Here is a 25,393-nt window from a genome sequence, read left to right as displayed (position 1 = left end):
AATAACAGAGGCGATTAAAATAAAACTTACCGGTAAATATCACTTGAGACAGGCCAGTAACACAGCAGCAACACACTAGCACAGTGCTAATGCTAACAGGGCCGGTTAAATTAAAACTTGCGCAGCGCTAACAGGGCCAAAACTCACTTTCTCGGCACATATATTCCACTGGTCTCATTCTTACCGTTTCCGCTCGAATGCCTCATTGCGGCCGTGAGAAAAAATGCACAAATTACCTGCATCACCGCATAAAGGACAGGGTTGAAAGCGTGTGGAAAAAGTCGTGACTTGTAGGCCGGAAATTAGGGTACTTATTTTTTCAATACAACGTCCCAGTTTCAATGGAATTGAGTTTGATTGTGTGTGTGTGTGTGTGTGTGTGTGTGTGTGTGTGTGTGTGTGTATGTATATATATATATATATATATATATATATATATATATATATACTAACAGGGGTTGAATATGCTGTCTGTATGTGAGCACGACAACTTTCCCCCCCCAACCCCGTCTTGTCCCTTCTTTCTATCTCAGCTAGAATTCAGGACTTGCAATTTGAAAACTTGCCCAAATGTTGTTGCTGTAAACTTCAACTTGACATTCAAGAAATTAAACATTATGACGCCCTAACATGACGGCAAAAGCTGATTTTCGGATTCTGACAGCGTGCCTGGTGGTGGCATTTAATGAATAAAAGATGTGCTATATATTTCAATTCTTTGAGGATGAGTCATTTTTTTCCTCACCTTGTTGGCAGTTGAGTTGAGGACGAGTCTTCACTTGTAGCATTATACGCATCAATCAAAGGGATGTGGACATGTGTTGCTTTCGAGATAACAAGGAGCCCCTCTGGTTTTGCAATTCTTGTTACATTTCACCAATTTTTCCCAAGATCAACATTAGATGACACCTACAAGATGAGGTCAGCCCTATTTGGGCTTTTTCCTCTCACCTTGCTCCTTGCAGTGAGATAAATTGGGAGCGAGCAATAGTTTAATTTAAAGTAGTATACAGTATGTAAATAAATGCTTGAGCCTATTTGACATATTGGAAGTGATTATGCAATAATTTATTTTTACTCATATCTCCTGAAACCATCCAGACTAAACTTTTTCGTTGCACCTCTACTGCATTGTGTTATCTGTGCGTTTACCAGAGAGGTCTCGTGCACCTTTGTTTTACTGTATCCACTATTTTATTATGGTTGTGTGATAATTTGTCAGTTATTTTCATGTACCTAGAGACAAGCTGACGTTTCAATAGTCATCGATATATCGTTTGTATTGAGATTACAGAACCACAAATTTATTGTAAGATCTGCACTGTGGTCCACAGGAGAGTTAAATTCTTAGTGAGGTCTTTTTAAAAGTGCGAGGCTGAATCATGTTTTAAAGATGCTCCTGTTGCTCTGAACATGGGCTCCCCTCCTTTCTCCCATTTCCTTAATCCTCTGTTTCGCTCCCTCTACCTTGTTCTCTCTCTCTCTCTCCCTCCCTACGATGCCTTTGTACGTTCCTCGCACCTTATGGGTCAATTCCAGCCGGGTGCATTAACAATGCTAACTGCATACATACCTCACTGATCAAAACACACTAGCACATATTCTATAGGTAACATTGGACAAAGGCATGCATGCAGGGATATGTCTCCTCTATTCTCTTGCCTGATATCACTTCTTTTCTCCTCCAATTTAAATCTGTGCGACGACTGGTCCAGAACTCGAAATAGTTACCATAAATATTTGTGCAAAATATCCTCCATAATCCATTTATCATCTTTAATGAGCTAATTATTTCCTTCTTCATTGTATAATCCTGTCAATGTGCACTATCATGGCAATTTATGTCTCTCCGGGGCCTTGTCTTAAGGTTTTAGCACCAATCTGTTTTCAGATCTCAGCATTCTCAGCTGGCGAGAACGTCTCCTGAAATTAGAACCATGCGAGGGTTCCACTGATTGCACATTATGTCCTCTCTGATTTGCACATTGGCCACCACCTGATTTGAAAGGCTGGAAATATTCCAGCAGACAATATTCCTTCGACCGGGGAACTCGATATGAATATTGCTTTGTGATGTGACTGTCTGAGCATCCGCAGGAGGATTTAACAAACATTATGCTGTATTATTTTTCACATCTTTGGAATGATGGCAAATTAGGTGCGGCTGACATTTTCTACTGCGGGGAATTTGAGCTTATTTAAAACAGCGGCACACAAGCAGCATGCCACTCACAACTGATTATGGGGGTACGACTATCAATAGTAGCACAATCTTGTAGAGATAAATACAAATCCTCACCTTATTCGTCTTATATTTGATTTCTAATACACTAGATGATTTAAGTCTTCCTCGGCAAGTCATCCAAGCGTGGAAGAACCATGAAAATTGTCGTGTTCCTTTGTGTTTCAGTAAGTGTAGTCACCATTTGTGCTTTCCCCGTCTGCGGTACAGGTCACTTGCTGCTCACCCAAATGTCGCTTTCTCTCACCACACATGACTCAACACACACACACACCACACACACACACACACACCTATGCATTTACTGGCTTCCCCTTGGGCTGCCATGAGCATCGGCGGTCAAATTCTCTCCTCAACTGGTGTGCAACAAAGTCACTGGCCACATCAAAACTACACACACGCATGCACACACAAACAAAGAAACACTAATAGTATTCTAAAGGTAAAGTGATCCAGTTGTGCGCTTAGCTAACATCAGTCCAGGACTACTCTCTAGTTGTGTGTGTTGTGTGTGTCTGAGTGTAGGAACCAGCGCAGTGTTGCTTTGGTTGCTTTCTGCCTGCTCGTGCAACAAATCCAATTCCATCCAGTCAGCTACCAGAGATGTCTATCCATGACTTCTGCTATCAGAATCACTGAGTAAGCAGAGATAAAACAACAACAGCAACAGCAAAACTACATTCATTCTTACAGAACTATGGGGGAAAAAAAAAAAAAAATCTAAAAGTTGGGCTTAGGTGCAAAGAAGAACTCTTTTGGTCGTGGGAAGAGAAATAAAAAAATAGGTAAATACCCCGTTCTGAAGCTTGGATGAAAGAAGTGATGACATTTCTATAAATCTGTATAGATTGTTGAAGCCAAAAGTGCATACAAAAACACATATTTAGTATTTTGTCTCATGGTACTTGGAGCCAATCAGACTTAACCTCTCGTGTTTCTGGTCAGTCATGATGACCAAAATTATTTAATTTTGTTAAATGCTAAAATAATGAGAGAATTTCTTCCAGAATCTTATGTTATTTTTAGTCCAAAGTTTACGTACATTTCCTCAATATCAAGTAGCATTTCCTCTGAAGTCCATGACTTGGGTCCAACATTTTGTGTGACCTTCCACAAGCTTCTGACAGAACTCTGCTGGAATCCTGGCCCATTCCTCCTGGGGGAACTGCTGTACTTGAGGCAGGTTTGTCGGTTGCCATGCTCACATGCCTTTCAGATCTGCCCACAAACATTCGATAAGGTTCAAATCAGTGCTTTGTGAAGGTCACCCTAAGACATTGACTTTATTTGAAACTATTTTTTTTGCCATTTTTGGCAGTAGGTTTGGGGTCATTGTCCTTTTGGAAAAGCCATTTGCGCCCAAGTTTTAGCTTCCTGACTGTTGTCTTGGGATGTTGCCTTCATATCTCCATGTAACTATCGTTTTTTTTCTTCATGATGCCACCTATTTTATGAAGAGCTCCAGTTCATGCAGCAGCAAAACAACCCTACAACATGATTTTCCCACCTCCCTGCTTCACAGTTGGGATGGTGTTCTCAGTTCTACAAGCTTCCCCTGTTTTTTCGCCAGACATAACTTTGGTCATTATGGCCACACAGTTCCGCTTTTACTTTCATCAAACCACATGAAATGTCTCCAGAAGTTAAGATATTTTTCTTGGTTTCTTTTTGCAAGATGTAATCTGTAATTCTTTAGGAGTAATACCTTCATTCTCAGTGAGTGGCCTTTCAACCCATGTCGGCGTAAGACTCGTTTCACTGTGAATAAATGACACTTTCTTACCAGCTTCATCCAGAATCTTCAGAAGGTCTTTAGCTTTTGTTATGGGCTTGATTGACACATTTCGGACATAAACATGTTTATCTCTAGGACACAAAACACGTCTTCTTCCTCAGTGGTGTAATGGCTGGACATTCCCGTGATGTTTATACTTGGGTATAATTGTTTGAACGGATGAACATGACACCTACAAGCATCTGGAAATTGCACCCAAGGCTGACCCAGACTGGTGGATCTCCACGATTCTTTCTCTTATTTCCTGGCCGATTTCTTTGATTTTTCCCATCATTTCAAACAATTTAAATACATCCTCAGTGTCACTGACAGATAACTCACATTTTGTCAGTTAACCTATGAGGAGCTTCCATAGCCATGACCTCATCATCTTGGCTTCCACATGTTCTTTAAATACATTTTTGTGTGTAAACTTTTGACCTAGAAGAAAATAATTAGAAATCTCTAAGAAATTCCGATCACAAGATAGAGCAATATGTCTATTTACATGACCTGTGCATTTATTCTAGATTTGGTACGTGTGTACTGTATACTGAGTACATATCTTTAAAATTATTCATAAACATCTTTTTAAAAGACTTTAAAACATCACTGACCTTGAGGGGGCCATAAAAGTATCGGCTACTGACATATGTTTAGGTCAAGTTTGTGACAGTTTTTCCCCCCTTTATTTTTCCCCCACATTCCATTTCTTAAACACAACATGCTCATCTTTGTGTACCTTCTTCAGGACCCCGATCAAATTTGTTATTTTGAATCATTTGGATGATGTCCACCACGACATACTTAATTTCTGCGGAGAGTCCAAATAGCTTCTGTGTTGTTGGTCTTGGACTCCGCAAAATAGTCCCACACTGACGTGTTTTGTCACCGGCTAGATTGAAAAAACCTTTATTGGCCATCAGATATACTTTCCCACAAGATTGGGTTGGATTCTTACGCGACACAGAGTAAATCTCTTTTGGGGAGCCAACTGAGGACGTCATTGATTGGATCAACGAATTATGACATGAAAGCCGATCAACATCAAATGCTACTCATTGGCCGATACCTATCAAATCAATCAGATCAGTGTAAAGTCTAGAAACAAACATTTCGATTAGACAGTATGGGATTTTCGCCTCCCCGTCTGTTTCTCTTTGAATATGTAGGCTTTTATATAACAGTATGTATTGAGAGTATGGACGTGTGTGAAAGTGTGTGAGAAGGTTGAATGTCCAGACAGAACTGCCAGCTGAGGCCAGGAGGAGCTACTCCACGCTACTTTCCACTCCACTTGTGCTGGCGGCACTTGTCTGCACACTTCATGATGACAGTGTTTCACTTGTTAAACTGTATTTCTCTCCACTTGGTGGAAGTGACTGAGGGGAGGAGGGATGAGCAATTAGATTCCAGGGGGTAAAAGAAAAACAGGGTACAACTTTTTCCTCCCCAAAATGCAACAAGTATCAAGCAAGAGAAATGACTAAATTTGACATGGCATTGTCTGGAAATTCCCTGCAACTCACTTTGACATAAATGGTAGTGGGCATTATTAACGACTCTGTAACCTTCAGTTTTGCAGAGCAGTGAAGATGATTTCTCCAGACTTCAATCTGGAAGGTTAAAGAGGTTAGCAATCAAATGCTCCACTGAAAACATCACGTTTATTTTAAATGCGACCCAGTGCACCCGCAACTTCAATTATTCAACCCCACGAGTGTCTGGAAAGCGCGGCGAACGCAAGACGATGACATGCGACTGAAATGCAAGACATAAAGTGCAATTTTACTCACCTTGGTTAAAGTTTGAGGTGAATAAAAATATTTTTTACTGTTCATCAAGTCACAGTATCCCTCCAAAGGAATCGATGAATTCATGATGACCAAAGAATATTATACTTGCATAAAAGGTGTTAATATTAATGTCCACAATGCTGTTAGCTTTTCAGTATTCAGGCAGAAAGTCAGCGCGTAGTGCGGGCAGCGGTCAAGTACTGCATTTAACAGGAATCAATGCAAAGAAGCCAGACCCCATACACTGATCCGCACATGCATTTGAAAAATATTTGGGTACCTCACCATCAATCAGTCAATAAATTTACCAATCAGTGCCTTGGTGTAATTGTTCTTATACTCATTTGTGAAAGCAACAATGAACATTTCCTTTGTCCATTCATACAGTAAACTGTTCAACAAAGGTGAACGTAGCTCACAACACTTTGAATAAGACTTTACCATGCCCCCTTTAGACTGCATGCTACTGACTCGGGCCAGCAATGGTGGCCTAAGCCCGTGAGTGTCTGTGTTCTTGCTGTTTCATCTGGAGTACAATAGTCTCTTCATCTTTGTCACATTCCGAGAAGCAGATACACACGTGTCATTGTTCTTCATGATTGTTGTTTGTTACTGTGTCTCGTGTTGACTGATCCTTTTAATGGCAGCTGGTTAAAAAAAAAAAAAAAAAAAGTATCAATATTGCACAGTTTACTAGCCTATTATTTTGAAATGGAAAACCAAGATGAGTACAACTGAACTGAGCAGAGCTAGTTACTGTGTCACAGATTGACGTATCAAAACTTTTGTAATTTCGCGAGTAAAATACGCTCTCAAATATAATGTGCACTCCCATAATCACATGACTTTTTATCCATTGATTTATTGTGAGGAAAATAAGTATTTGAACACCCTGCGATTTTGCAAGTTCTCCCACTTTGAGGTCATGGATAGGTCCAAAATGTTCATCATAGGTGGATTTCCACTGTGAGAGACATAATGTAAAAAAATGAAATTTAGAAATCACAATGTATCATATTTTCAGCGCTCTAAGGCGCACCTAAAAGCCTTTAATTTTCTCAAAAGCTGACGGCGCGCCTTATAATGCTGTGAGCCTTATATTTGGAAAAGGTTTTAAAATAGGCCATTCATTGAAGGTGGGCCTTATACTGTGGTAGGTTGACTTTTTAGAGGCAGACAAACAGCTCTTTGGGGGCCACAATTATTGCTGATTGGCAGGTGTTCAAATACTCATTTGCAGCAGTAACATACAAATTAATTGTTTAAAAAAATCATATGTTGTGATTTACGGATTTTAGTTTATTTTTTTATATTGTCTCTCACATTTCAGACCCCTTCATGATTTCACAGTGGGAGAACTTGCAAAATCGCAGGGTGTTAAAATACTCATTTTCCTCACTGTGATTATGTGCAATAAATATCAGTGGTGATCCCATCCCATTTGTTTTTCTAATAAAAATCATTCCTCCATGTTTACATGAATATTTGAAGTCAACAGCTGTCAATGGGCGTGAATGAGTTAAGTCTGATTAGGATTATTGTTGATACTAAGGTTTTCTTATTCTTTAGTAATTTATATAATACATCGCCGCACTCGAGTGTTTCATTTAAACACTAGTTAAGATACAGTAAAATCTGCAGAGGAGGAATAAGCTCAAACTAATTTAACATTCACGTTCTTACAACTATTGATGCGATCAGGAGACTAATTGACTTCAAACAGTATTTTCACAGCTAAACTTTGGCGTTAGATGTCCTCTGACAGCAAGCCGCCACGATGAAGTCAACGACGACATCGTTAAAACTTGGTGGCTCGATATCAGAGCGTTGTTAAAACGCTGTTTTGTGTCAGTCATTGTCATTAGTTCCATTAAAGCTACTGATTGTCCTCATACTGTCACCAGACTTCATTTGTTTGAATATTTTTCCAATCGAAAGTTTCCAAAATGTATTCCCACATCCTTGTGCGTGTGTTGTTGACACTGTGCATCACCAGGGGATAGATTGGATTTATTTGTGTTAGCAAAACTGAAGTCACATTTTTATTTGGACCATATTTAAATTTTGATCTGAACATGGGCCAACAATCTCTTACTTCACGCCTGATGAGGTTACAAACTATTTATTTTTCCTCTCACAGGATCAATGTCATTACATTTGAGTTGAGGTTATTATTGGAACCTGATGGCGTTCACAAAAACTTTTGACATTTATGCATTGGACAACAATTGAAAGCAGGCAAGGGCTTCTTTCATGCGACTATGTTCACAACATTTTATTTGTTGATAAATAGTGCAGTCAAAAAGAGTTTGGCATGACTTAACAAAATATACAATGTATTAAACTCCTGACTTTAGAATTTGGATAGTGTCTGTAACATGAGTGTTAGTGTGTTAGTCAAAAGTCTATGGTGCACGTTATACATAGATAGGTATGGGGAAAATGGGGAAAAAAAAACATTTGCCATTCTATAAACGTATACCGCGATCTACAGGTTATGAAAAAGCCCTATGCTTTCATTCCAATATGATAGGTGTATGTATGACTGCATAATATGTACAATTGTGCTCGTAAGTTTACGTACCTAGGCAGAATTTATTTTTTTTTAATAAGATTGATGACTGAATAACGACCATCATTAACTGCTTTGTAGTTATGTTTTGTTTAATGATAATGATTTTCCAAAATGCTTGACACTTTAATTTAAATCCCATTAAAATAAAATTACATCTGTTTTGCCTGTTCCATCATGTTTTCTTCAAAGAATTGTACACATCTTACAAATGCTGCCAGTGTATCAAACATATGAGCAGAGCTGTGTGTTTTCTTATTTACTAAATAAAACTAGGGCTGTGCATTTCAAAATAAGAGCAAGTAAATAAAAGGAAAGCATTACATGTTTAAATAAAGTGCTTATTTTATGAATAAATATTTGAAAAAATACAGATAATACGATTAAACACTGCCGTGCATTATACTGGATCAATTAAGGTAAATAATTATAACTTAATTTTGGTAAAAAAAAAAAGTTTACTATTAATTGGATTTTTTTTTCATACATCCAAATGCATTTTTTTAAAGGAGACAATTTTTCACAATTGCAGTAAATTGCAGTATGCTATGCTTTCACACACAACACATTGTATACATTTTTCAAAAGCCTTCATCATTCCTATACATCTCCCATAAACACCACCTGACAGTAATAATACAGTAATTGCCCATAGTCTTCCTGCAGGAGCAGAATTAGAGTCGCTATGTTATGTAAATACAGTGATTTTGCCTCCGATTCTGTTTTCAATTTTGTCATTATTGCTTTGACTTTCTTGAAACGTTTTCTCCCAGATGTTCGCCCCAATTTCTCCCTCACTGGCAGTTACTCCGCCCTGATGTCACTCAGCCCAGGTTTTAGCCAGTACTTTGTGTCATTGAGACCATGCACGTGTATGTACAGTATGCGTGCACATGCGAACGGTCCCATGTGAGTCTGTGTCTGCGTGTATGTGCGTGTGTGTGTGTGTTTGTGTGTGCTATCTTGTGCAGCCAGCCTTGCCTTAATCTGACGTGTTCGCTTGACGTTCTTGAGTTGAAACCTTGCATGACTCCCTGACAATCCTTGTTTAAGCCTGAAGACAGGACAAACCTTTGTCTGTGCACGTTTGTGTGCGTGCGTGCGCGCGCGCGCGCGTCCATTTAGATATACAGACCAAAGGAAAGCAAAATAACAAAAACAAAAGTAAAAGTGAGCATACACAATTAAAAATTTAGGCTGATTAAAGTTGTAGAAAGAGACTGTGTGTGTTTGAAACACATTGCTTTATTTGTCCCATTAAGAGAAAATTCATTTTTTCCCATACCATTATGCATTATAAATGTGCTGTAGACATATGGGTCAAACATAAACAAAACATCCGCTCCCATAGACACCTGTATACGTCAAGCACTGAGAGAATTCATTGAGTGAGGACAGAGGAGACTGCACAGAGACGAGTGCCCATCGCGTTCAGGGTGTACCCTGCCTCTTGGCTGATGACAGCCGGGAGAGGGTCCACCACTCCTGTGACCTTTGTGAGGATAAGGGGCTCAGAATATGGATATTTAGAGCAAATGATAAACATCCATTCATTTTCTTAGCCGCGATGTGGGAGGAAACCGGAGTGGCCGGAGAAAAACCCACACAGGTCCGGGAAGAACTTCACACAGGCAGGGCCGGAATTTGAACCCAGGACCTCAGAACTGTGAGGCCAACGCTCTACAGCTGTGCCATCGTGCCACCCTCTAAACTTTATACTCCAAAACCCAAACTGCACCTGTGACAGCAATATTGTATTTTCCAGCGTTGAAAAGAGGTATAGTGATGCCTTGAGATACAAGTTGAATTTAACTTTAACTTAAAAATTCATGTCTCAAATAATAATAATAAATAATCCCCCCCCCCTTAGAAATGTATGGAATTATTCTGTTTCAGACTCACACCCGAACAAACAACAAACGTGTGTAATTTGTTTTTAATGAGGTAAATGGCACTATTATATACTTCATAAACATATGTAGTAATGGAGTAATGAAATACAGAATTAAAAAGTACGTTAAGATTCATTGTGGTGCTCGAGCTACGGTTCGTATCTCGAAAAAAAAAAAACTCGTGTCATTCTTGATCACTCTTGATCAGAGGTGTCAAACTCATTTTTTGTTGAGGTCCACATTGTTGTTTCTCTTTCCTTCAGAGGCCCGTGATGACAGAGAAACCACACCTCATCAAATATCTTTCTTATACGCAACGAATTGAGGGTTAACTAGTTTTAAAATCAGAAGGATAATATTTACCAAGTTACCTTAAAACAGGATTCCCTGCTAAAAGTTTTCGATAGAAGTTCTACAGAAATCTATAGAATTTGTACAGTACAACTTGTTCAATACAACTTTGGCTGTGATTTTCTATAGAATTTCCACAGAACAATAGTCTTTCTATAGGACTTGTGTCCTAATTTTCTATAGTTCTTTAGAAATTCTTAAATGTTCTATAGAAAATTTTAACAGGGTTGGTAGCAGAAAAGTCCCCTATCTCACAATTATTAGTTCATTCCTTATGATAATATTGAATTTTTGTTCAGATTTTAGGATGAATCATGGAAGTTGATGCACATGATTTCCTTTTGTGGGCCACATAAAATGATGTGATGGGCCACATCTGGCCCACGGGCCTTGAGTTTGACACCTGTGCTCTAGATTGAAAAAAAAAAGTATGTATATATATATATATATATATATATTTACACTTGTGCTCCCAAACCCAATATAACTAACACCCTTTTTTTTGCCACAGTGCCATCTATTGGATGTGGTGTGGCAGTTCCCAACTCCCTCTATCCCAAAGGTTGTAACAAGAAACCAAACCTGTATATTACACATCTATGGATATCAACATTTAAAAGTTTTTTTTGTTTTTTTTTTCATTATACTGCTCTGCAAAATCACAAGACCAACCTCATTCCCACCAAAGGTCTGACAATCTCAGAGGAAATTAATGCTGCGGTATGAATCCCGCCAAAACAAATCAATAGGAAGTCACTAATACAAAGTGTGTGGGTTTGTGCACTTGGCAGCCAGGCTCATCTTTACACCTGCAATCCTTTTGTTTCTGTTGTCTTTTGTGTGTCCAGCACATTTTAGGGCGTTCACACTTTTGACATGAAACAGTGTTGGCCAACATTTCTGCTTCTGGAAGCATTTTTGTTTTCCTTGCAGAGCAACGGGATTTCTCCAAATCTTCCATCATCCAAAAACCCAACAGAAACACTGTCACGCTACGATGCTTCCTTCTGTTTCAATGCTGCTTGATCTTATCAAGCACAGTGCACAGCTCACACACACACATGCACACAAGGGCAAGCGTGTTATCTATACAATTCCAGTCTATTTTTCCAAATCCAGAGTGTTTTCACTTGTTTTGTTTCCAAGTGTTAGAGTGTGCGCCTTACTCTGGGGTTTATTAAATCTGAAAATGAAAATCGATTGGCTCCTGATTTTTTTGTTCTCTCCCTCAGTTGCTTTTCATAGTGATACATGAAAAATAACCATATAATTGAGAACTTGTATGCCTTCTTTTCTTACTCATTTTGGACAAAGTGTGGTGGTCACACTTAACTTGTATCTGTAACCGCACTTCTGTGAATAATTTTGGGGGGATTTGCCACGGGATTTTTGTCCATTCATGCAACCTTGTCACCGTCTCAGTTCTAGTTCCGAGTGTTTGTCTGGGTTGGGGTCTGGGCTCAAGTTAAGTTTATTGCCACCAAATGAGAACACAAATAGATTTCCAAAATTTCCAAGTAAATATCCAAAATTTATTTGTAACATGAAGATTAAGATTCAAGGGGGACTAAGAGGTCTACCCATGATTGATTACTGTAATTTCCGGTTTACAAGCAGAGACTTTTTCACACGGTTTCAACCCTGGGGTTTATGCGGTGATGCAGATAATTTGTGCATTTTTTTCTAATGGCCGCAAGGGGGCACTCGAGCGGAAAAGGTAAGAGTGAAACCGGTGGTATATATGTGCCCAGGAAGTGACTTTTACCGGTATGTCTTTTTTTGTTTTTTAACTGACCATGTTAGCGCTGTGCTAGCGTGTTGCTGCTGTGTTATTCCTGCGTCTCAGTGATTTACGTATGTTTTTTTTTTTTACCAGCCCTGTTCGTGCTACCATGTTGTTGCTATGTTAAGCTAAGCTAAGGTATTAACATTTTTAAAACTCTTTCTGTGTACCGTCTTTCTTTGTAAATATCTCGTGTTTCAATGTGAGCACTTGCGGCTTTTACACAGTTGCGGCGTGCGTATGTACCAAATGGTATTTCCTTTACAAATGTACTGGGTGAGGCTTATAATCAGGTGCCCTCTGTAGGCCGGAAATTACAGTAATTCAGATGCATGTCTCAAAACCTTTGTCCCGTGCAGTGTAGTTTGAACTGCTTTAAGTAGAAGATATCACTCCTTTTTCAGTCTGAGGGATATTACTGCGAGATGGTGGTATTTCTCGACAAAAGCGCTTCACGGTATTGCGCCACCACTCATCAGCAGTACATCAGGACCAATTAGCAGTTTAGAGTCTTGCTCAAGGACATGCTGACACTTCCTCTATTATGAGGGACTGATCTGGCCAACTGAAGAGATTGTTATTGACACAGAGAAGCAAAATATCCACTCACCAGATGCTTCATTAGGTGTACTTGACATTTTCACACAACTGCCCTCTCAAAGAATCTGCCTTTAAGAAGATCAAAATGCAAAATTTTGACTGGAAGGTATTAATTAAACTGTGTGTATACTATTGTGGTTAGGTTATTGTGGTTGTGGGTTTTCAGTCAGTACCAGAACTTGGTGTTTGAATCATATTTTTGGGCAGGGAAGATGGTAAGAAAACATTTCTGAGATTTCAAGATTGTTTATTATAGTGTTACTCCGCAGCTTTCTGGTATCTCTGTAATTATTATTAAAACCCTCTAAATGCACACCATGGAGCTCACGATGACATATGCTGTTTTTCTCCTCAGCGCTGTCAAATAAATCATTAAATGTTGCCTTGGATGAAAGCGCTTCAATGATTTGCAGGTGTAAAGTTTTTCAGACCTTTTCATTTTTTGTAAGTCCGTTTTCTTTGTGGTTCCACATGTATCCATTTGACATTTTGTATCAATGGAGTCTTTCTCTGCATGCGGTTGCTGTGTACATGTATTGCAACGGAATATTGATATTTACAGGTATATGGCACCCAGTTTAGGAGGCGAGCTATAGGCCAGTGCACAAAGGGTTAAATAGTCTTGCTAAGTCCCCACGCACCGCTCTTTGAGAATTGAACTGGCAACCTGGGTCACAAAGACTGAATGTCTTCCTATCCGTTCTAAATGATCTGGATAACGAGCCTGTTGAGAGTCGTTGAGCGTGTAGATTAGCATACATTAACATAAATTAGGGGGGCAATTAATATTCCGTTCAATCTGTTCTGAAGTCATCGGGGCTATCTAGAAGCAAAGACATTGAAGACAAAACAGGAAGAGCGACTTGGAAGAAGAAAATAAGGCCATCCCTCATAATGGGCTGTCAGAATAGATGAGCGGATGCCGTTCCTCACTCTTTTATTCTTCAAGAGAGGAAAATTTAATACTTGTCAGGGTCAAGATGTATTGTATTTATTATGATATTGAGAAAAAAGTGATATCGATCCTGGATACATTTTACTCTACCACATAAAGACCATTTGGGATTCTATCAAGTTCATCTGTTACATGTTTGTCAAAGTATACCTTAATTTCCGGCCTACAGAGCGCACCGGGTTACAAGCCTCACAGAGTACTTTTGTAAAGGAAATACCATTTGGTACATGCATATGCCTCAGCTGTGTGAAAGCCGCAAGTGCCCACATTGACGCTAACGCAACGCAAACAGGGTCGGTAAAAGTCACTTCCTTGGCACCTATATTCCACAGGTCTCATTCTTACCTTTTATGCTACAGTGCCCCCTTGCGGCCATTAGAAAAAATGCACAAATTTGCCGCATCACCGCATAAACCGCAAAGTTGAAAGCCTGTGAAAAAAGTCACAGCTTGTAGGCCGGAAATTAGTTAAATTTAGGACCGTCAAAGCTTAGAGTAGAACTCGTTTGAACTTCCTCGGTTTTCATCAGAAAGTGCAATCATATGCCTTGTTTTGCCCTGAGTTCACATCCCCCAGAAATGCCTCTAAAGTTGCACACAGGTTTGCTTAGGAACCCATGCAACAAAATCACATGTGATATTTATAAATGTTGGTGAGAAGTGAGAGGCTTGAGTGTCACAAAGGAGAAAATAAACGTCATTGGCATAGATAATGAACTTAACTGAGAGCACATCTGGGTTAGTCGGGTATGATGGTGACAGTTGAGCAGAAAGTGGTCACAAGGATATTTAGACTTGGGAAGAATCTGGACAACACAACGCAGCAATGTTTATAATGCAAAGTGGCACAGCCGAGAAGGCCAACAACCTTGGGGGCGACGTCTGTATAAACAATATCTGTAGAAACTGAAGTGTGACACTTGCTAATCTGAGAGTCAGGTCCCCTGCAACAGGGGTGCTAATGTTAGTTTGCCTGCGGCCAGCGAGTAAAAGTCCTCCATGGATGGAGGGGGGGAGGAAAAAAAAAACTTTTAGTGAGGGAACTTCATCAATGTCTTCAGGTAATTACATGACTCCCTTCATTAATGACCTGAGGCTTTATTTGCTTCAACTTCACTATGTAACAGAATCAAGTTATGTGTCCTTTTGGTCATATTTTAGCACAGAAACCCTCTGTGTTTTTTTTAAACCTTAAGTTGCTGCATTCATTATTCAATCCGACTTAATTTGAACTAAATCACGATGCATAAATTATCATTTGGAGCCCTGTCAAGTTGGGTTATCAAGTGCAAGTCGAATACAACCCAAATAGGGCATGTGGTCATGGCAGGGATAAATTGTTTAATCATAAAATTCTTTTAAAAAATACTTTCAAATATTAAGTACATGAAAACAAATGACTGTAGTGAATTCAGAGATTTGTTTTTAAATACATTATACCAGTTTTAAGATAATTGGCAGCACGGTGGAACATCTGTAGAGCTTTGGCCTCACAGTTGTGAGGACCGGGGGTTCAAATCCAAGCCCCGCCTGTGTGGACTTTGCATGTTCTCATGCCTGTGTGGGTTTTCTCCGGGGTCTCCGGTTTCCTCCCACGTCCCCAAAACATGCAACATTAATTGGAGACTCTAAATTGCCCCTCGGTGTGATTGTGAGTGTGACTGTTGTCTGTTGTCTCCGTGTGCCCTGCGATTGGCTGGGAACCAGTTCAGAGTGTACTCTGCCTCCTGCCCAATAACTGCTGGGATTGGCTTGAGCACTCCAGGAACCCCCCCCCCCAAAAAAAAAAAACAAAAAAAAAACACACTTGGATGTGTGGTATGAATCCCACTTTCGCCACAATTTTTGAATTTCATCAGTAGTTATCCAGTGCAAATGCGCATTATTTCTAAATCCTTGGTCCACTACAGCACCCAGTTAGCAATGCCTACACCCCAAAAGCGCTTCTTCCATGAATGTCGCAATTTGCAGAACAGCCCGGTGTTGTTATTTAAATTCCCAAGTGTGTAGTTGATGCTGCCCACGACCCCGTCTGTCCACCGAGATGAGCCCCGGAAGCCCGTTTGCATGCAAGCTAGTTGGTGGCTTGCACCTCTCAGCGTGTCGTGGAGCTCGCTGTGACCAACCAGTGGAATATATTTCTCTCACCGGAGGCTTGTTTTTTTTTTATTCAAACGTAGGAGTGTGTAGGCATAATAAAAATACCAGACAAAGTAGCATTCATTTTTCAGTGGCGCTTGGTTACACACCATCAGAAGAAACGTTCATAGCATTTGAGAAAGGAGAGACTGGCTTGATTTTTTTAGGATTTCAACAATTTAAGCGGTCAAATAACTTTTTATAGTAAAAAAAAATAAAAAAGACAGTGACAGTTGATTTACTAGCTGATGACGTCATTTGTATTTTTTTCAGTCAGTGAGTGCCTCCAGTTAGTGTCTGACTGAAACAAAGTAGTCAACCAGTGTTGGTATAAAAAAAATGACCAAACTTTAATCACAAATGATGTATTGCAAAAGTGGTTTGCAAAAGTGCGCAAGTAAAAAAAAAAAAAAAAAAAATACAACTTCTTGTTCTTCTGGCTTGTCCCATGAGGGGTCGCCACAGCGTGTCATCTTTTTCCATCGAAGCCTATCTCGTGCATCTTCCTCTCTGACACCCACTGTCCTCATGTCCTCCCTCACAACATCCGTCAACCTTTTCTTTGGTCTTCCTCTCGCTCTTTTGCCTGGCAGCTCCATCCTCTACTCCCTTCTGCCAACATAGTCACTCTCTCGTCTCAGAACATGTCCAAACCATCGAAGTCTGCTCTCTCTAACCTTGTCTCCAAAACATTCAACTTTGGCTATCCCTCTAATGAACTCATTTCTAATCCTATCCAGCCTGTTCACGCCAAGCGAGAACCTCAGCATCTTCATTTCTGCTACCTCCAGTTCTGCTTCCAGTTGTTTCTTCAGTGCCACTGTCTCTAATCCATGCGTCAAGGCCATCCTCATCACTGTTTTTATAAAATGCCCTTCATCCTACGGAAACTCTTCTGTCAAATAGAACACTAGACACCTTCCGCCAACGGTTCCATCCCGCTTGGACCCTTTTCCTTACCACACTCACCATTGCTCTATATTGTTGACACCAAGTATTTGAAGTCGTCCACCCTTGCTATCTCTTCTCCCTGGACCTTCACTCTTCCTCCTCTGCCCCTCTCATTCACGCACATATACTCTTCATTCCTCTCCTTTCCAGTGCGTACCTACATCTTTCTAATTGTTCCTCCGCCTGCTCCCTGCTTTCATGATATTATCTGCGAACATCATGATCCAAGGGGATTCCAGTCTAACCTCATCTGTCAGCCTATCCATTACTACCGCAAACGTTAAGGGGCTCAGCGCGGATCCCTGATGCAGTCCACACCAACACACACCAACGACACACCTCACCACTGTTCTACTACCTTCATACATATCCTAATTCTATTCTAACATACTTCTCTGCCACACCAGACCTGCGCATGCAGTACCACAGTTCCTCTCTTGGTACAACTTGGTAAAATACAACTAAAAAGTCAAATTGATTAAGTGCCTTAAACGTCCCATCATTTCCTCATGTCACGCTTTTAATTCATCTTTTTTCAAGATAATTCAAGATTTTCTTTTAATCCACACATAGAGACAATTTCACACCTTATTAATTGATATTATTACTACATTTATAAGTGTATGTCTCAAAGGTTTCATAGAGGAGGTAGCTGCTGAATAGACCCACAGATGGGATTCGCTATCAAACTACTTGGAGGGTATGCAGTTGTGTAATGACACTTGACTCTTGCTTTCAGATGCACGTAGCTGTATTTTTCATCTGAATCTTTTTAATTAGCCTCATTCCTTTCTTTTCATTTACAGGCCTCTCAGTATGACTATATTTCACCCTGAATCGCAGTTCTGTATTTGGAATAGTACTAGATGATGAATGTGGCTTTGCAAAGCAGCTTTCAATGTGTATGTTAAAGATCATAACGTCATGATATATTTATTATTGTTATTTTTAAATGCATTCTATAAACTATGTCAGTGTTGTCAAATTATTGTGGGCTATATGGTGTGGCACAATGCGCCGGTTCCCCGTAACATCGACATTTCCTTGGGGGAAATAATGCTTATCAATCAATGCAGTGTTCTCCCGAACACCAATAAGAGTGTACAGAATGGCCGTGCAGTTTAATCTCAATAAATTTACTCTGTGAAACACAAATACACACACACACATGCAGCAAATACAGGAGGACAAATAACATTACAATGTAATTTAAAGAACTGCCGCAGCACATTAATCTTAACCAAGGTCTCAGATTACCCCGTCCTGTTAGAGTCAAGCATCTCTAATGTCTTTTGATTTGGAGATTTGAAAAAAGGCCACTCTAACTTTGATTTATAACGCTTTTATTTTGGTTTACTGAGTTTTGGGTCGGCCAGTGGTGTAGTCGTGGTGTAATATACGCTGGGTCGTCCACACAATCCGTGATGCGAATGTGATTCACACACATCCTTTAACACTGCATTATGTAAAATGTTGAAAAACAAACAAAGATCAGGATGTAATATCAAAATGAATGAAAATCACTATCCGCTGTCAAAATTGAGACGTGATAGGCACTTGCAATGTTAGATTAGATTCCATTCTTTCCGATTTAGCAGATCATACTGGAGCTGTCCAGTATTTCCTGGACGTGAAATGAAATGTATCTTTTCCTCGCACCTCATCTTGCTCAAATCCCGAGAGAGTGATGCTCGCGATGAGAAGCATGAACAGATAGCCTCACACATTTCCCCTCTGAGACATTCTTACATTTTTACGTCATTTACTCATTTTTACATCGTGTCAGGGAGGTGAAAGAGCCTTTAAAGGATTGCTTTGTCACAGTTGCAAAGGTTGCAATGCATTACTATTTCAGCTCAACACAGTGATATTTTTAAACTCAAAGGTCAGTCAATACTAAATAAGTATAAGACAGTGTGGAGTACAATTCAGTCAGTGAAAATTTATATTACTTCTTCTTCTTTTCTTTTCTTTTCGGCTTGTTCCGTTAGGGGTCGCCGCAGTGTGTCATCTTTTTTCATCCAAGCCTATCTCGTGCAGCCTCCTCTCTAACACCCACTGTCCTCATGTCCTCCCTCACAACATCCATCAACCTTTTCATTGGTCTTCCTCTCGCTCGTTTGCTTGGCAGCTCCATCCTCAGCACCCTTCTACCAATATACTGACTCTCTTGTCTCTGGATATGTCCAAACCATCTAAGTCTGCTCTCTCCAACCTTGTCTCCAAAACATCCAACTTTGGGTGTCCCTTTAATGAGCTCATTTCTGATCCTACCCAACCTGTTCACTCCAAGCGAGAACCTCAGCATCGTCCTTTCTGCTACCTACAGTTCTGCTTCCTGTTGTTTCTTCAGTGACACCGTCTCTAATCTGTAGATTATGGCCAGCCTCACCACTGTTTTATAGACTTTGCCCTTCATCCTAGCAGACTCTTCTGTCACATAGAATACCAGACACCTTCCGCCAACTGTTCCACCCGCTTGGACCCGTTTCTTCACTTCATTACCACACTCTCCATTGCTCTGTATTGTTGACCCCAAGTATTTGAAGTCGTCCACCCTCGCTATCTCTTCTCCCTGGAGCCTCACTCTTCCCCCACTGCCCCTCTCATTCATGCACATATTCTCTGTTTTACTTCGGCTAATCTTCATTCCTCTCCTTTCCAGTGCGTGCCTCCATCTTTCTAATTGTTCCTCCACCTGCTCTCTGCTTTCACTGCATAACCCAACATCATCTGTGAACATCATGGTCCAAGGGGATTCCAGTCTAACCTCGTCTGTCAGCCTATCCATTACTACCACAAACAGGGACGGGCTCAGCATGGATCCCTGATGCAGTCCCACGTCAACCTTAAATTCTTCTGACAAGCCTACGGCACATTTCACCGCTGTTCAGTACTATTCTAACATATTTCTACACCACACCGGACTTGCGCATCCAGTACCACTGTTCCCCTTTTGGTGCTCTGTCATAGGCTTTTTCTCGGTCTTGAAAGACACAATGTAGCTCCTTGTGACCTTCTGTGTATCTTTTCCATGAGCATCCACAAGGCAAATAATGCATCTGTGGTACTCTTAATTTACATTACTAGTGTACTAAATTCACTGACTTTTATTCTCATCCCAAGTAGTTATGTAGTTGAGCCATTTTTTTGGTAAATTTATTTTTCTTAATAATACAGTACTCTTAGTCATTGTGATCCAGTTAACGCCATGCGGCTCCAGACAGCCTGCAGCCATTGTGCACTACCTCAGGGGGGAACATAACTTCTTCAGAGAAACACACATTTTTCCTGCAGTACATGTTTCAATTTGTTCGTCTCATTCTCCCTGTTGTTAGTGAAAAAAGATTTCATTTCCCTTTTCAAACACAATAGCATGTGGATTCCTTGGAATTTATTCCAGTGCAAATTCAACAGCCTTCGCTTAAAATGATTCAAACAATAAATAGATCAAACTGTACCTGAAGAAACACATACGCAGATTGTAACAATGTTGTTAAATGTTCAATATTTTACTAAACCGATGTTTTCCCATTGTTATATTGGCTCTGTGGTGACTATCAGTAAACTAAATTAAAATTAAGTAAAAATGAAAAGCATCCATACATTTTTTTTTTCTACCAAGAGGCCTGAAATCAAATCATTTGAATTTCTCAAGCTTGTCTATGCCTACTTTCAATCTGGTTTGCTTGATGCCGAATTTTGATTATTTTGTTAAACACAATCATTTTCTGTTGTCGTAAACATTACAAAGCCAAATATGGTTTTTACTGAGGACAAAACGGGTCTGCGACGTCACTTTGCTGCGCACAAAGCAGGACCTCACATTGACAGAGGCGGTGTTGAAGTAAATATTGCTACTAGCATAGGTCTTGGCATGATGCATTTGTGATATTTTAAAAGGTTTTCTGCAACCAGAGGCGATATTTTCTTATTTCTTAGTTCTAAAGCATTTTCTTTTAGCCACTGACTGCTTTCTGCTCCTTTGTCTGCTTTTGTTGAGTGTCTGTTTTGCCCAACAATTGTAACTTTTGTCCTGGTCGGGTATCCCATAATCTATACTCCATTTGCTTAGAATACATTTGAAATAGGCCTGAGTTGGATATGGAAAAAAAAAAAAAAAAAGAATTGTACCGTTCACATTGCCATGAAAGAATCTGATAAATGTCACATTGGGCAAAAACAAAAAAACCTAGTAAAGATGTCGACCTGCCTCGCTGGTCCCAAGACAGCACTGTCAACATAAATAAACAAGTGCTCTCTCACAAATGGGTCTTCTACATAGAGGCAACCAATCAGAGGTTTTTCAAATCAAGTCAATTTGATTTGTTTAGCCCTTAATCACAAAACAAAGCGCTTCACAGGCGCATACCCCTCACTCATACAGAGATTGATCCCATACCCACACAATTCCAGTCCAAACTATACACAGTCCTCCTCCGCCCCACCCCCCGTTTTAAATCACTGTCACTCAATCTCTGTTAATCAGTCAACTCAGTCTCTCATACTATATGCAGTACATGCCTCACACCATCCTTGCTTTTGTATCATTAGTAAATACCGTAAGCCTACAGAGTGCACTTGGTTATAAGCCTTGGTACACATAGTTTAACGCTAGCATTAGCGCTAATGTTAATTCAATGTACTGTAATTTCCGGCCTACAAGCCGCGACTTTATTCACACGCTTTCAACCCTGCAGTTTATGCAGTGATGCGGCGCTAGCGTTAAACTCTGTGTACCAAGGCTTATAACCAGGTGCGCTAATGCTAGCGCCGCATCACCGTATAAACCGCATGTTTGAAAGCGTGTGAAAAAAGTTGTGGTTTGTGGGCCGGAAATTGCGGTACATTGAATTACAGGTATGGTCAAGAAACAAAAGCAGATTATCAGCAAATTTGTCAACAGTGCAGCATATTTGAATATGAACACTGTCTAGAACTTTAGTTCAAACAAGAAGAACAAAGTAAAATCCAAGTGCTAGAGAACATGAGTGCAGGAAGTTTAAATGCACGTGGTTATCTGACAGCTGCTTGTATTAACATCTTTTTACCAGAATTACATTAATTCTAGCTGGATTAACTAATCAAATCTGACAACTGAAAAATATTCAGTTTAAGTGAACTTGTAAAATAGATTCAAAAACAAAGCAAATAATTTTGTCAAAATATGAGCTGACACATGCTGAACTTCAACATTTCGCTCTGGTTTAGAAGCGCTTCTCTTTTTAATTCAAAATACCTGTTTCAGCCTGATCCCTTCTTTGGAGTGCTTTATGAGTTCTTTCCTCAGCTTCTCTTTTCGTCTTTTACATGCAGCTGTTAGCAAATGAGGGGTAGACTTTTGTTTGTTTTTCATTTTATTATCTGGGGCTTCTGCATCTGAGCCATTGTTCTCACAAACCCACTGGCATTTCTGTGTGTACATTAGAAAATGGCAAAAACATGGTTCAAGGTCACGCCTTCAATCAGTTATTTTTTTTTTTAATACCCAATTTTTAAAATGATGATTACAATTAAATTAGAGGCATTAGATGGGGATAGAGCGGGATGGGCTATCAAAACATCATTTTCGGGATATTTTAACTTTTATGTCCCACAGACCGATCACAAACATGAGCTTTTTTTCCCCAAATTGTACTTTGAAAGAGGCAATAAAATATGCAAAAATTTAGTGCTATTTGTCAAGCCATAACATGATTGAAATTCAAAATACTGTCATTTCCGTCCTGTAAGCCGTGACTTTTTTCACAGGCTTTCAACCCTGCAGTTTATGCGGTGATGCAGCCAATTTGAGCGTTTTTTTTGTAACTGCCATAAGGGGGCACTCAAGCGAAAAAGGTAAGCGTGAGACCAGTTGAATATATGTGCCGAGGAAGTGACTTTTACCGGTACGGCCCTGTTAACGCTGTGCTAGCGTGTTACTGCCGCGTCTCAGTGATTTTTACCAGTATGTTTTTTTTTAACCGGCCCCGTAGCTCAGTGGTTAGAGCACTGGTTTGGTAAACCAGGGGTTGGTGGTTCGTATCCCACTGGGGCCTCCACTCCCTGAGATGGGTTGCATCAGGAAGGGGATCCGGTGTAAAAATTGTGCCAAACATATATATGCGCTCATCTGAGATGATACGCTGTGGCGACCCTGAAAGCGACAAGCCGAAAGGAAAACAACAACAGCCCCTTCATGCAGCGCTAGCATTAGCGTTTGCGCGGGGGTGCTAGCATTAATCTCTCTGTGTACCGTGTTTCTTTGGAAATATCTCCGGTTTCAATGTGGGCACACATATGTATGTTTTTCCTTTACAAATGTACTGAGTGAGGCTTATAACCAGGTCGGGAATTATGGTATTTGAAGTCACGTACCTATACCAAAGATATATATTTAATGATATATGACTAAAATACTACATTGACTAAATACCAAACTTTGAAGCAGCCCATGTAAGAGGTGACCTGGTTAGTGGAACGCTAAAGAAAAAAATAGCTATGAAATGCCGTTTAATGGAAAACATGTGATGCTCAGGTGCTGTGGGGATGTTATGGAAATGAAATTGCAAATTCTGAATGAGCCACCGCAAAATGATGGATGCATAAAAAGATGAAATGGCAGTTTGAGAGAATGTATAGGGTCTGCAAAGATAACGGGTCACTCCGATTACGCTATAAAGAAAAGAACTTGAGATGAAGTGATGCAAATGCAAAGGTGTCAAGAGGCAGCTAATACATCACTTTACAAAGGACGGACGGGGAAGCCGCAAAGAATGGAGAGATGAAGTGAACCTTTCAAAGGTTAATATGGATGCAAAAAGTGTGTAAAAAATTTCTGTATTTTGTCGGGGGAGCACAATAATGCAAGACAGGGTGGGGACAATAATGCGAGAACCGGGTACTGCGAAACGGCAAGAAAGTCAGGCAGGGTAAGGATAACATTGTCAATGTAGAAAAAAGCCAGAAAAAGTACATTGGAAAAAAAAAAAAATCAGACAAAAGAATGACAGCATGGGCACGAGTTAACCGGGTCAGTATGAAATGAGTTGTGCATACCTAGGCATGTTTTTATCTTTGAAATGTGTGCAAGCAATATGAAAGCGCCATACGGTGAGTAATCCTCCGAGCAATTAAAATCCTCATCATCCATCAAAGACTTGTGCACGGAAGGGTTTGAACGGAACTTAAAGGTGCGGCGCCTTGAAGAAGGTGAAGCCTCCTCTGTGTAGCTAACACAAAGCAGCGCATTGATACCGTGTCGTCCCTAAAATTAAATCAGTGTCAAACATAAAGCAAAGTATCTGCAAAAATTAGCAACATATTAGAATCTAGGTAGCTTCAGTATCTCTAAACCCCTCAAATTGATCTTCCAAAGATGACGTTTTACATGAGTCTGTTATTTCGATTTTCAAGCGAAGTGATAATGTTGTAGATGAGTCAGCTGCCGATCCAGCAGTCCATTTTTTTTTTTCTTCACGAAGCATGATTTTAAAAAAATTCATTCCACGAAATGTTGCACAAAACAAACTGTTTTCTTCAAATTTGAGCCTTGGGTTCAGATACCACAAACAGTATTATTCAGAAACCTTTTACAATTTATACGTTTCTTATTGAGCTATCACCCAAATAAACCTCACATATACCTGCAGGCCCCAAAAAACAAGTGGATTTAATGTCGTCCCAACACTTTCCACATCAAATGTGAAGTCAGCTAGTCAATGATAATCCTCTGTGGGTTCATGACTTTAAGCTTCCCCTTTTACACCGCTCACCACGCGATCCTCTGTCAACAGCAGTTATTGATTAATTCTGCTTTGCTAAAAGTCAAACCTTTCTTTTTGACAGTTATTTTGACATTGGCCGGGCCTCATGCAGGAGCAGTTATAGTCTTCTTACGTACTTTTTTCTTAGCTTGCGATACAATTATTGTTTTCGGTATTGTGAATTCAAGTACAAGTAGGATCCGCAGTACTCACTTGTCATTCAAGTACAGAGAACGCAATGCAACCACCAACACTGTTTGCAATTTGCAGTCTTCATTCAGTTTTGGTAAAGCTTTCACCAATCACACTTTCGTGATTGTGAACATGTACTTTAGAGTAATAAAATGAGATTGATATGATCCAGATGAATGAGAAGGTGCACAGGCAGACTTTGCAGTACCTTGGTTTATAAAAGAGACCCAAATTAAAAGGGTTTCTGTCATGAACCAACAGTCCGGGGGCGGACCCAAATGCAGAACTCCAAGATGAGGACATGATATTTGATGTGGTTTTATTTCGAAGCGGGTCGATACCAAAAAGCAGTCCAAAACAAGGCAGAGGGACAAAAACGCTAGGCTAGGCAGGATTCAAAAA

General features: G+C 39.9%; 1 protein-coding gene across 1 annotated transcript in view; it reads left to right on the top strand.

Annotated features, from left to right (window-relative positions):
* Positions 1 to 25,393, top strand: part of LOC133497966 (CUB and sushi domain-containing protein 1-like) — a 521,981-nt gene that overhangs the window by 251,948 nt on the left and 244,640 nt on the right. Inside the window, exon 5 of the mRNA XM_061814268.1 lies at positions 11,139 to 11,189. Coding sequence (XP_061670252.1) covers positions 11,139 to 11,189 — 51 coding nt within the window. The remainder of the gene's footprint in view (positions 1 to 11,138; positions 11,190 to 25,393) is intronic.

Source organism: Syngnathoides biaculeatus, chromosome 3 (assembly GCF_019802595.1).
Source record: "Syngnathoides biaculeatus isolate LvHL_M chromosome 3, ASM1980259v1, whole genome shotgun sequence".
NCBI lineage: Eukaryota > Metazoa > Chordata > Actinopteri > Syngnathiformes > Syngnathidae > Syngnathoides > Syngnathoides biaculeatus.
Note: the sequence above shows the minus strand (reverse complement) of the source record. Positions and strands in the feature narration are given on the sequence as shown.